The sequence below is a fragment of the Myiozetetes cayanensis genome, unplaced genomic scaffold (genome assembly GCF_022539395.1).
Source record: "Myiozetetes cayanensis isolate MyiCay16 unplaced genomic scaffold, myiCay2020 scf5-8, whole genome shotgun sequence".
Lineage (NCBI taxonomy): Eukaryota > Metazoa > Chordata > Aves > Passeriformes > Tyrannidae > Myiozetetes > Myiozetetes cayanensis.
The window spans coordinates 83,754,759-83,766,395 of record NW_026087742.1 but is presented as its reverse complement, the minus strand read 5'-3'; the positions used below and the strand labels follow the sequence as shown (position 1 = coordinate 83,766,395).

Here is an 11,637-nt window from a genome sequence, read left to right as displayed (position 1 = left end):
ACACAGGAAGCCAATGTTATGTTAGATATAAAACAGCCAGTACTTTCAGTGACAAGCTTGGAAACTAGAAAGGAAATACTGCAATACTAAAGTATGCAGAGCATGTTATGCCTATATTCTGTTTTCCCCCTTTACAAAATAACATTAAGTACAGAATTATCATCAAGAAATGGCAGGAGCTAGACGCCAAATGGGCAGACTGCTTCGCAGATCAGTGAAGAAGAACATGCCTGTCTCCCTCAGAAGACAGAATAGTCCTGATCTCAGAAGGAGGTACAGATCATTTGTATATGTACATGTATATGTAAATAGCATCTTTATGGTTTATAGCAAAAGCCCAAATGGGAGAAAATTATCCTCCTTATCTGTGCTGAAGAGAGAATACATTAGTACAGACTGAAAACCAAACAAATAAAGCTGGTCTCTTCCCAGCTCTATTCAGCCTAGCAATCTGCTCCTCAATGCTCAAATTAGGTACTTCTTGTGAACCCTCAGGAAGGCTGGAGCTCAGCAATTTCAAACCTAGCTCAGGCACCTGCTGGGTGGCAGAATAAATACTGCCTGTCCTGGAATCTCCCCATGCCAAAAAAGCTCTAACCCAAAACAACTGAAGTAAACACAGCCTAATCCTCTTGCAGTAGAGGAACCATTGTGAAGGTGCGGAACAAAACATTTATATTGTCATTCTTTTTTGGTTTGATAATCTTTTAACAAATGTGATTTTATCTTTACTAACGGATGTAACCTGTGGTAAAGTGATTTGCATCTTTCACTTTTTCTAGAATAGGAGAATAGACACAGAAGTTTGTAGCTCCATTGTCTGAAAAAAAATCAGCATAATATGCACATAGTTTTATTTTTATGGTTTTCCAGTTGTCTGACACTGTCTTACTCTATGAGACATTTGATTCGAGACATCTTTAGTTAGGTAGCTTTAAGACCTTGATTTTAGTTCTTAGACAATTATGTGTCATAGAAACCAATATGAAATTAGCTTAAGGTATCGCTGTTAACAGCATGGCTCATTGGTCAGAATTGGCATTGATGCTACTGCCAACTCAGTGTTTTCTCTCACAAAGGGGAAACCCCAGCATCTCAGAGCTATCCATTCTCATCTGCGCTTCTCAGAATCCCATCTTGGTAAATCTACCCAAATTACTGTTTTGTGTGATGCCACAGAAGTCAACTACACCGGAGACACCTCTCAAAATACTAGATATGCCTGTTCTTTAGATAGGGGAAGGGTTTTTTTGACAAGACTATGACCTAATTTTGGCAACTGTGGTTTTTTTTCTGTTGTCCTCCTTTAGTTGCTTGAGGGTCTGGATGACATCCTGGTATTTACCAGGAGTCAGAGGTGAAATTCAAACTGGCGAGTATGAAGGCACAATTTCCTTTCCAATGCTATAATTTCCACACTTTTCTGCTCAGGAGCTTACAAGTCTTGTTTGGCACCATCGACTCACTCAGCATACTATTAAGGGCAAGAAGCCCAGTCTTTAACACTTATTTAACAGGGGTCAAATAAAGCATTAGCAGGCAGACTGCTGGCTCACCACCTGGACAGAAGCATGCTTTTTCTCTCACATTGATTTTTGCTTCTTGTACTTTGCCTGACAAATTTGGAATAGGATTATTCTTTAATAACTGGATATTCACACTATGTGCAGCAGCTTCAGACTGTGTATCTCTATATCTGTACCAAAGAAGGAGCATTTTTAGAACCCATGTAGCTAGTGGGTTGTTTCTGCTCTCCATTGCACGTGGTGTGATTGACAAAGGTTGTGTCATGTGCTTTACCACAGGTGCATATATACCACATAGACTCTTCTGAGAGTCAAAGCATCACACACCAAGGGCAAGAACTGTGTTATCCTCTCCAAATTTCACTCTGCCTACCATGCTTAAATATTAGTAGTATTTTACAGAGGATGCCACCTATTGCCTAAAGGTCAGAATAATCAGAAGCTCCCACTACACCATTAGCAGAATAGGGACCTCATTTTCCTGACAGCTGGATGCCTTTACCAGGAACCCAGGATCGTGGTCCATCTCTTTCTGTGAGCAACTTTCAAGGCCAGGCACAGGCTGGGCTGGAGATTTTGAGACTATACATTTGCATTTAAACACCTGAAGTCAACATCTTGTTTACTTTCCACCCCACAAGAGACTTACTTAAGCTAATCTTAGCTGTCTAAAAAACTAGAAGTCTAAGTTTGAGCTGGTAACTTTATGCTCCTACTGTAGTTAATAAAGAGGAAGGTTATCAGGAAGCTATCAGACATCCAAGACAGGTTGAGCGTCCCTCTGCGGGTGCCCATTTCTTCCTACCAGCTGCAAAGGGTGACCAGTTCAGACAGACACGGAACTTTTAGATGTATAAACTGGAGCAATGAGTCATGATCAAGATGTCCGCATCCCATCAGCACACACACGTAGACAAAAGCGTGGCTGAGAAACCCCGCAGCTCTCTACAGCGCCAAACCGCAGCACTCCTGAAACTCACTGCAGATTTTAATAGCTGTCATCCATCCTAAAAATACATTTGCACCGCTTCGTGCTGCTGTGGCGTGTTGCGTGTTCTTTCCCCGGAGCTCCGGCGAATAGCAGGACCAACCGCTCCTCCTCGGGACACCCTCGGCTGCTCGGTACGTGGCCTGGCGAACATACCTCCTTTTCGGTGCGCCCCTTCCCGGGCGGGGGTGACTCCCGCCGTGCCGAGCCCGCCCCTCCGGCCCGGCCCGGCCCGGCCCAGGGGGAGGGAGGGAGGCCGGGCGAAAGGCGGCCCGGAGCCCGGCGCAGCGGCAGCAGCAGCTCGCACCCCGCCGGCGGCTGCTCAGGCGGCGGGGGCAGGTGCGGGCGCTTCCGCGTCGCGCTGCGAGGAGGAGGAGGAGAAGGAGGAGGAGGCGGCGGCGAAAGCGGGCAGGCAGCGCGGACAGCAGCCCCGAGTCGGGCCGGCGTGCCCGTGGGCGTGCTCCCCGGCGGGGAGGACCGCCCGCCGCCCACATCCCCGTCGCCGCCGCCGATAACTTTGCCTCTCTGCAAAAAGCCGCCCTCCGGCAGCCAGAGTCGGCGGGGCACCGAGCCGCCCGCCGCAATGAAGGGCCGGCGGCGGTGGCGGGGCGAACACCGTCGCTTCGCCGCGGTGCTGGTGCTGTACACACTGCTGCTGCTCCTGCTGGTGCCCTACGCGCTGGACTACGGGGCCAGGCGCGGGCGGGCGGACGAGGAGCCGCTGCTGCGGCGCTGCCCCAGCCTGGAGGAGGCGCTGAGCGAGTGGGGCTGGGAACAGCGGCCGCCGCTGGACGAGGAAGAGGAGGAGGAAGATGAGGCGGGCACGGCCGGGGCGGCGGGGAACGGCAGCACCGGGGCGGTGGAGAAGCGGCACATTTACCTGCACGCTACCTGGCGCACGGGCTCCTCCTTCCTAGGGGAGCTCTTCAACCAGCACCCCGACGTTTTCTACCTCTACGAGCCCATGTGGCACCTGTGGCAGGCACTCTACCCCGGGGACGCGCTGAGCCTGCAGGGCGCCCTCCGAGACATGCTGCGCGCCCTCTTCCGATGCGACTTCTCCGTCCTGCGCCTCTACGCCGCCCCGCCCGCCCCCCGCGACCCGCTGGCCCCCGCCCCGCCCGCCGCCGACAACCTCACCACGGCCAGCATCTTCGGCTGGCGGACCAACAAGGTGATCTGCTCGCCGCCGCTCTGCCCCGCCGCCCCGCGGCCCCGCGGGGAGATCGGCCTCGTCGACGGCGCCGCCTGCGAGGAGAAGTGCCCGCCGCGGGCGCTGCGGGAGCTGGAGGCCGAGTGCCGCAAGTACCCGGTGGTGGTCATCAAGGACGTGCGGCTGCTGGAGCTGGGCGCGCTGCTGCCGCTGCTGCGGGAGCCGGGCCTCAACCTGCGGGTGGTGCAGCTTTTCCGCGACCCCCGCGCCGTCCACAACTCCCGCCTGAAGGCGCGGCAGGCGCTGCTGCGGGAGAGCGTCCAGGTGCTGCGGAGCCGCCACCGCGCCGAGCCGCGGGGGTCGCCCCGCCACCAGCAGCAGCATCTCCTGCTGCCGCCCGGGCTGCTGGGCGGCGGGCGGGCGTCGCAGCCGCAGCACCGCGCCGAGTTTTTCCTCGGCGGCGCGCTGGAGGTGATCTGCCAGGCTTGGCTCCGCGACCTGCTCCTGGCCCGCCGCGCCCCGGGCTGGCTCCGCCGCCGCTACACTCAGCTGCGCTACGAGGACCTGGTGCGAGAGCCCCGCGCCGAGCTGCGCCGCCTGCTGCGCTTCGCCGGGCTCACGGTGCCGCCCGCCCTGGAGGACTTCGTGCTCAACATGACCCGCGGAGCCGCCTACTCCTCCGACCGACCCTTCCTCATCTCCGCCCGGGACGCGCGGGAGGCCGTGCACGCCTGGCGGGAGCGCCTCAGCCGCCAGCAGGTGCGGCAGGTGGAGGCGGCGTGCGGCGAGGCCATGAGCATCCTCGCCTACCCCCTCAGCGGCGGCGACGCCCGGTAGCGCCCTCGCTCCGCGTCCCGGACGGGCCCGAGGGCAGGCGGGTGCTGTCGGGCAGAGCTGAGCGCGGGGGTTCACTGCTGGCACGGTGGGCGCTCCCTGGGGGCAGCCCCGGCTGAGGGACACCTGCCTCGCCTCGGGTGCAGGCAGCGCGGCAGGGTCCAGGCCCTCCGTCCCGCTGTAGCTTCAGTGGGGCTGTGCAGGGCAAGGGGGGATGATTTATTTAAGAGAAAGGTTTGGTTTTGGTGCCTCCGAGTACGGCATCAGTCTTGGAGCCATTTCAACTTGAAGCTGTGATCGTGTACAAAGCACAGATGTGCTTCCAAAAAAAAACTGCATCAAAACTTAAAAATCCCCCAAATGAAGACTCTCAGCGAGGAACTAATAGGGCCTAGAGGGTGCTGCTGTGAGAGCATTGCCCTCCCTGAGCGCTGAAGCACTCTCGGCTCTGTCCTTCCGCTATTGAAACACGTACCAAGAGGCTTCTGTGAAGTCGCTGCAGGGGTCAGTGGAGGCCTGGGCGGGCAGGACGGTGCCTGCTTAGGGCAGGACTTGGGGGTCTTCTGCTCCCAACCTGCTCTGCGGGGACGGTCTCTGCCCCTGCGGGTTGCTGATGCTGTGGGGAGGGGGCGCTTGCTGAGGGACAGGGAACCGTGTCCAACTCTGTCCAGCATTCTGAGCAGCAGGGTAACCGGCTGTGCAGAGAGGGTGAGCATTCTCCTGCTTACATGTTTCAAAGATGTTTGTGGCAGAAATCTTTCCTTTTCCAAAGCAATCTGTAATTCTTTTGAAAGTAGGATATTTTTTAATATGTACTGATACAGTTTGGTGATACTTATGTGAGATACAAGTGACTAATATATTTCTTTGGGACATGTGTAGGGTGACTGTAACTGGAAAACAAATGCTTCGTATTTCCATTTTGTTTTCTCAGTCAGAGGAGAGAATCACTTTTCTTCCCTTGCTTCCGGGCTGACATATTGTGCCGTGTACAGGTTCCTCCTGGTCACATCCCTTCTGAACAATAACATCCTCTCAGCTGGCAACGCCTGGACAAAAGCAAATGTTTCCTAAGAGGCAAAGACAAACCAATCATGAAGTTCCCAAATAAAACCCTGTATTAAAAAGGGAAAAAAGAAAACCCTCAAGTTTTAGTTTTATTTTAGATTTTAAAATTACATTTTCCTGCAAATATCCTGCAACTTGTATGAGAAGGGTGTGCATGTGTGTGTATCTGTGAGTACCTTTGTTTCTTAATTTCTTAATGTGGTTAGAAGGTTCAGTTGTAATTTAGGGATGATGTTTCCTAACTTCATAGAGGCTGCTTTTGAGTCCATTAGAGTCTGTCAGTGTTTAAACAGCCCCACGAGAGTGTACAGGATTATAGGGATGTTTACATGCAGTCCTCAAATACAACCCGAGAACATGAACTTCAAATTGAGGATAATCCAGGATCAGGAAAGAAGCAGCATTTATATAAAGTGCTGGAAATAAAGGCAGTTCAAAGATGTTATGTTATCTCGGAGTAAACATTTCAACTGTGTTGTAGGTTTTTGTGCTGAGTGTTGTGCTGTAAAGCATGTCCGTAGTTAGGATGAACGTTTATTTTAGCTCCTTTTCTTTCCTGACCTTCCCACCTGAGAGTATGTTGGCACAAGAAGCAGGTTTCTTTCATTTTATAACGGGAAAATGTACTCATAAAAATGTGTTTGAGCAAATCTGTCCATTTTCCAGTAGCGTGCTTCATATGATTCTGCATCCTGCGGTTTCTGTTTGAAGTAAAAATTACAGGGGCTCATTGTGTGCTGGAACAACCTTATGTATTATCTAAGGAATATTTCTATATTTTCTCACAGTGCCTGTGACACCAAATTTGTCTCTGGCTGTTCTAGTGGCATTTAGTAATGGTATTTGTGTAGATGGACAATACTTGTATTAATGCCTTGATAACCTGTGTCAGGTAACCTATTTTGGAAAGCTTTTCTGAGACTACACCCAGCCTGGCCTGTACTGACAGGTTTGGGAAAAAAATAAGATTTTCATGCATGCCAAAAGATGATACGGTACTTATTTTCTTACATTAGATGGGAGATTAAAATCCAGTATATCTTGTTGATTTGTTCTTAGCTAGTTGCAGTCACAGAATTGTATGATGCAACTATTAAACATTTGCTTCACCTCAGCAGGGAATCTCATCTCGCTGTTTCGGGTGGTAAATGTCTTTCATACACTTAGTTTCACTTACAATCATTCATCGTGATAAAGAAAGAAGTGTGGCCATCTAGCTTAACTTGATTCTTATAGCTGGAAAGAAATCCACTAATTATTCAGTACTTTCTGAAGCAGTTTCCATATTTGAACTATGAAGATGGTGAAGAGTCTAGAGGGGAAGCCACATGAGGAGTGTCTGAGGCCACTTGGTTTGATCAGCCTGGAGAAGAAGAGACTGAGGGGAGACCTCATAGCAGCTTATCTCTTCCCTCACCAGGGGAAGAAGAGGGGCAGAGACTGATCTCTTCTCTGTGGTGACAAGTTAAATGACATGAAGGAACAACATGAAGCTGTGTCATGGGGGGGGTTAGGTTGGATATTAGGAAAAGGTTTTTACCCAGAGAGTGGTTGGGCACTGGAACAGGCTCCCCAGGGAAGTGGTCACAGCACCAAGCCTGACAAAGTTCAAGAAGTATTTGGACAATGCTCTCAGGTACACGGTGTGACTCTTGGGGATGGTCCTGTGAAGGGCCAGGAGTTGGACTCGGATGATCCTTGTGGGTCCCTTCCAACTCAGGGTATTCTATGATTCTATGATAGATGCATTTTCTGTATCAAAAATTATTTCTATCAACAAATGTTGTTCACTAGCACAATTGCTCTTTAATAGTGATTAATATTTTCTTTCACCCCAAGCTGTTCTTGTAAGGTTGTTTTTTCTTAATTTTTGTATAGTGCAAAAAGGGCTCTGTTGGGCAAAGTGTACAAAATATGGCAAGTGCAATTTGTGGTTTGTATTCAGGGCATCTGAGTTCATTAGAAAACTCCTCTAAAAAATCCACAGGGGATATCCGAAGCTGAAAAAGGAGTGAGTAGCCCAGAGTGGCATCTTAGAGTAGTATCTGCAAGAGTATATAAGGCTGGATGACAATTAAGCGCTTAATGACTGATGGTGCGATGTGTGCTTCGGTCACTAGAAGGCTTTCTAAAATTCTTCTACCCAAGGAGGACAGCTAGGGCTCACCAAAAAAATGCATCCCATTTTACTCTTCAGGGTGTTTTGATGGCATTAGAAAACATCATTCAGGATGCTTACAGCATATACTTGTTGGTCCTGAAACTCAGACCTTGAGGGAAAAACAAATGTATTGTCAAATATCAGTGTTGGTACTTACCTGAAAAGACAGAAAAGATCTGATTAGGATGACCAGCATGAAGTTTCACTAGCAGAGGTCTTTGGAAGTAAGTAGAACTTGCTGAAAGCAAGACACTCGTGGTTAGACTGCATTTTGAGAACAGCTAGACATTTATGGCTTGGCCATTTTGAAGTAAAATCACGCTTCTACTAAATGATGTAGGAAACGGAACTCTAATTCTTTCTTAGAGCAGAGGATGGCATGGTAAGCAAGGGAAGAACAGTAAACACATTTTTATAGCCAGTCTGAACTTGGCAAACTTAGAGGGCAGGACTTTGCCATAGAGTTGTAGTAGTTCAGACTGAGATTTGTGAAAATTACCTACTTATGCTACATTACATATAATGGATTAACAACTTTAAGGCATTAAAAAGTCATTGTAGGAAATGGGTGCAAAACTGACAACTCCTCACAAGACTTATTTCTGTCATGTTTTTACTTCTAGTTGTCGCATATCTACCTTAAGAGAGGTAGAAACTTGAGTACTGTAATTATTCATAAAAGGCTGTAATATTTCCACACTGGAATTGTTAATTGCTCTTTTACAACATCATCTGTTATTTAAATTGTTTCTTTCAAGGAGGCAAACTATACTGACATACTTGTGGGAAGTGCTGAAAGTCCAGGGCCAAGAAATACTTGGCCTCTGCCTTAATTTTACTCCTTAGAACATTACTGATGGAGTCCTTGTAGATATCCACAGTACATACTTGCATACTTCAGATGCAATAGAAATAGTTTAGTATCAGTTGCAGTATTTAACAGAGGTGTTAGATGGTTGTGGAGTTACTTATTTAACAATTTCAGTATTGCATGGGTCATTTTACCCCCCATCCCCCCCATCAGCTTGTGCATCAAGAAAAGTCCCGAGTTTCTGCATTAAGTTCTCAATATCACCACTTTCAGTAAAGACCAATGATAAGAAATACGTGCAGAGTTTCTGGGTTTATTATGGTAATGCAAATAAACAACTAAAGCCCTGAGAGCCAGCAAGCCCAACAGCGTGTTCTGTTCCTTTCTTGAACACAAAGAGCTGTCACTGAGACTCTCTGATGGTGCATGTCATTTTTCAGAGTCACCATACAGTCTGTGCAGCACTGGGACTACCTTAGGTGTTACTTTACCATTCCTGTTTAACTTGACACGACACCTCCTGCCATGGAGAATGATACAGGAAAAGTACAATTGTCAAACCTTGCACTAGCAGTTTTTAACACCCAATTGGTGGAGCGTGTGTGAGGGGAGAAGGTCCAGATTGTCCTTGGCCGTAATTTAAAGAGATGAATGTTAGATCCTAACTCGTTGAGGTGGTGGGTTTCAGTGATGAAGGGACCTGTTGTTTGTTGCTGAGGCATATTTCTTCTGGCAGTCTTAGCTCTGGACAACAAGCTGGAAGCTGATTTTAATGTTTTAGGACTTGGAATCTGTCTGGGTATTAAGTACTGGGAAATTCTTGCTTCCAGCACCGAGGTGTTAAGCTCTGCTGCTAACCTACGGCACCTGCAGCACCATTTCTTGGTGTTGTTAAGTGGGAATCCAGGCTTTCCCTGGCACTTCCAAACTTATTGCCCTAACTGTCCAGCTTCACCTGTACATAGGCTGAAGCTTTTTGTCATGGGCTTAAGGTTAAAGGCTCTTTAAGGGAATTTCAGTTGAAACAGTGCATATTCTTTTGGACTTAAGATGGGTCTAGAATGTGGTGGCCTTTTGTCTGTTCAAATACTCCTGAAGATACTTCTTTCAAATAATTTGTCACTTCAGTGCTTTGGGACAGGAACTCCAGTTTGGGTAGGGGAAATGATCTCTGTGTAGAGGATGTCCCCTTTGTTTTGGTTTGGCTTTATTTTTTTTTTTTTTACCTCTGCCTTCTATTCTGATTTGGCCAAATATATTAACGTTTGTATAAAATGGATAGCATGCGTTCAGTAAAAGTGGTTTTGGTATGTGTGTATATCTTTACTTTATACCAAATAAAGTCTGCACTGGTTTTATCTCCACTGAGCATGCACAAACCTCTTTCTTTCCCGTAGAACACTCGGTGTGGTACAAGACATATGGCAGTGGGAATCCAAAGCATGTGGCTATGGCAGGGGCTGCAGCACTGGGGCTGAGCAGGAAGGAGTCTGCCTTTTCTGGTTCCCACTGATCCCTTCTCCCCTAGCCCACTTTTCTTGTTGTTGGTATTCCTAAGGAGGGTTCCCAAAGCAAATGCTCAGCTTTCTGGTGCTTAAATAATGTAAAGTACTGTAGGTGAGAGAGAGAAGACACTGATGCCAGATGGGGTAAACGTGAGGGGATGAGGAAAGGAATTACCTTTAAGTTGTAGAAAGTGGGATTTTTTGGGCGGATAGCTTGGGTGTGAGAGGGATGAGGAACTGGGATTTGATGAGTAGGAGCAGCTATAAATTGTGACTGGTTTAATTAGAAAAGGCAGCTAGGAGTATGTGTGAGGGAAGGAAGGAACAAGGGGAGAGCAAGCTGGGAGGAGAAGAAGGGACCAAGAACTGCAGAGCTGCAGTGAAGTGCTGGGAATTGCCTGAGGGCATTGCTGAGGAGACAGAGGGAGAAACCTCAGGGGGATGGGGGGTGAGTCTGAGTCTGAACCGCAGGGGGAAAACTGGTAGCTCTTCCCATGTCTCAGTTCAAATGGCTGTGCAGACAAATGGCACTGGACCAGCCCTCCGGGTGGAGTGCTAGTCCGTAGGGCAATGGTGACTTGCCTTCTGCTACAGCTTTTTCAGCCCACACAAACACATTTCTCCTGCAAACCAGACTCTTCTCTTTCCCTGAATTCTGTAAGGAATTTATTACCTCTCCCCCCGCTCTCCTAGCAGCATCAGAGTGGGATGCATGGAAAGAAGAGCTCTCTTGAAAAATGGAAGTTTTAAAGCTTAAACTTGTAAAAATAAAGTCTTTGCCCACCTCCTTCTACTGTCAGGCTCAGCTTGGGAGCACAAGGGGTAATGTGAGAGCTGTCTCATCCATCCGCCTTTGCCTGAGCTGCATTTGGGAGTGCCTTTGCAGCTGCCAGAACAGAGGAGCCTGGAGGAGGTCCTTGTCCATGTCCTTGGTTCAAGTGACAGATGTTTGCACACAGGATTTAAAAGTCCCAGTTCTAGCAGTGACTCATGTGCATATCACTGATACCTATTGTTTTCAGTATGAGCTTTTCAAAAAATGCCAGGAAACCTCTTGTATATGCACACTGTTACAGAGACAATCAACATCTGCAAAGTCAAACGCTGAAGGAGTCAGTGTCTGCTGCCTCCCTTTTCATACTCCTTGTCCGTCATTGTGTTGGTTTTTTTTCTCCACTGTAGCACTTGGTCAACACTCAAGGTTGGACATGCCTGGGGCAGGACTGGATCGTGCAACACGTCTGGCACCACGAGCATTGCCTGGTCTGTGCCAGAAGTTAGAAAGCGTGCAGGAATCTGGTGGCAGAGTGAAGGAGGGGAAAGGATGGAGGCAGTATCTCATGGCTGAGGTATTCAAAAGCTCTCAGAGGAACTGGGCTCAGTCCCTGGTGCCACATTGTCTGTGAGATGTTGGACAAATAAGTTAGCTTTTCTGAAGAGGCCAAGTCCGTATCAGGCTGACCAAAGCTGAGCGACACCTCTGGTATGCAGGACTTGGCTTTGCAGAACTGCTGTAGCAGCAGTCAGTTGTGCAGGTGTGCCTGGTCAGGGGGCAGCAGTGGCTCATGGACCGAGTGACTCTGAACCCCTG

At 48.7% G+C, this 11,637-nt stretch overlaps 1 protein-coding gene across 1 annotated transcript; it reads left to right on the top strand.

The window, feature by feature from the left end:
- Positions 1–2,893: 2,893 nt before the first annotated feature.
- CHST7 (carbohydrate sulfotransferase 7) lies at positions 2,894–9,909 on the top strand. Its single transcript, XM_050331407.1, has one exon. It carries the CDS (start codon positions 3,098–3,100, stop codon positions 4,502–4,504), a length of 1,407 nt encoding a protein of 468 aa, XP_050187364.1. The 5' UTR covers positions 2,894–3,097; the 3' UTR covers positions 4,505–9,909.
- The last annotated feature ends 1,728 nt before the right edge of the window (positions 9,910–11,637 follow it).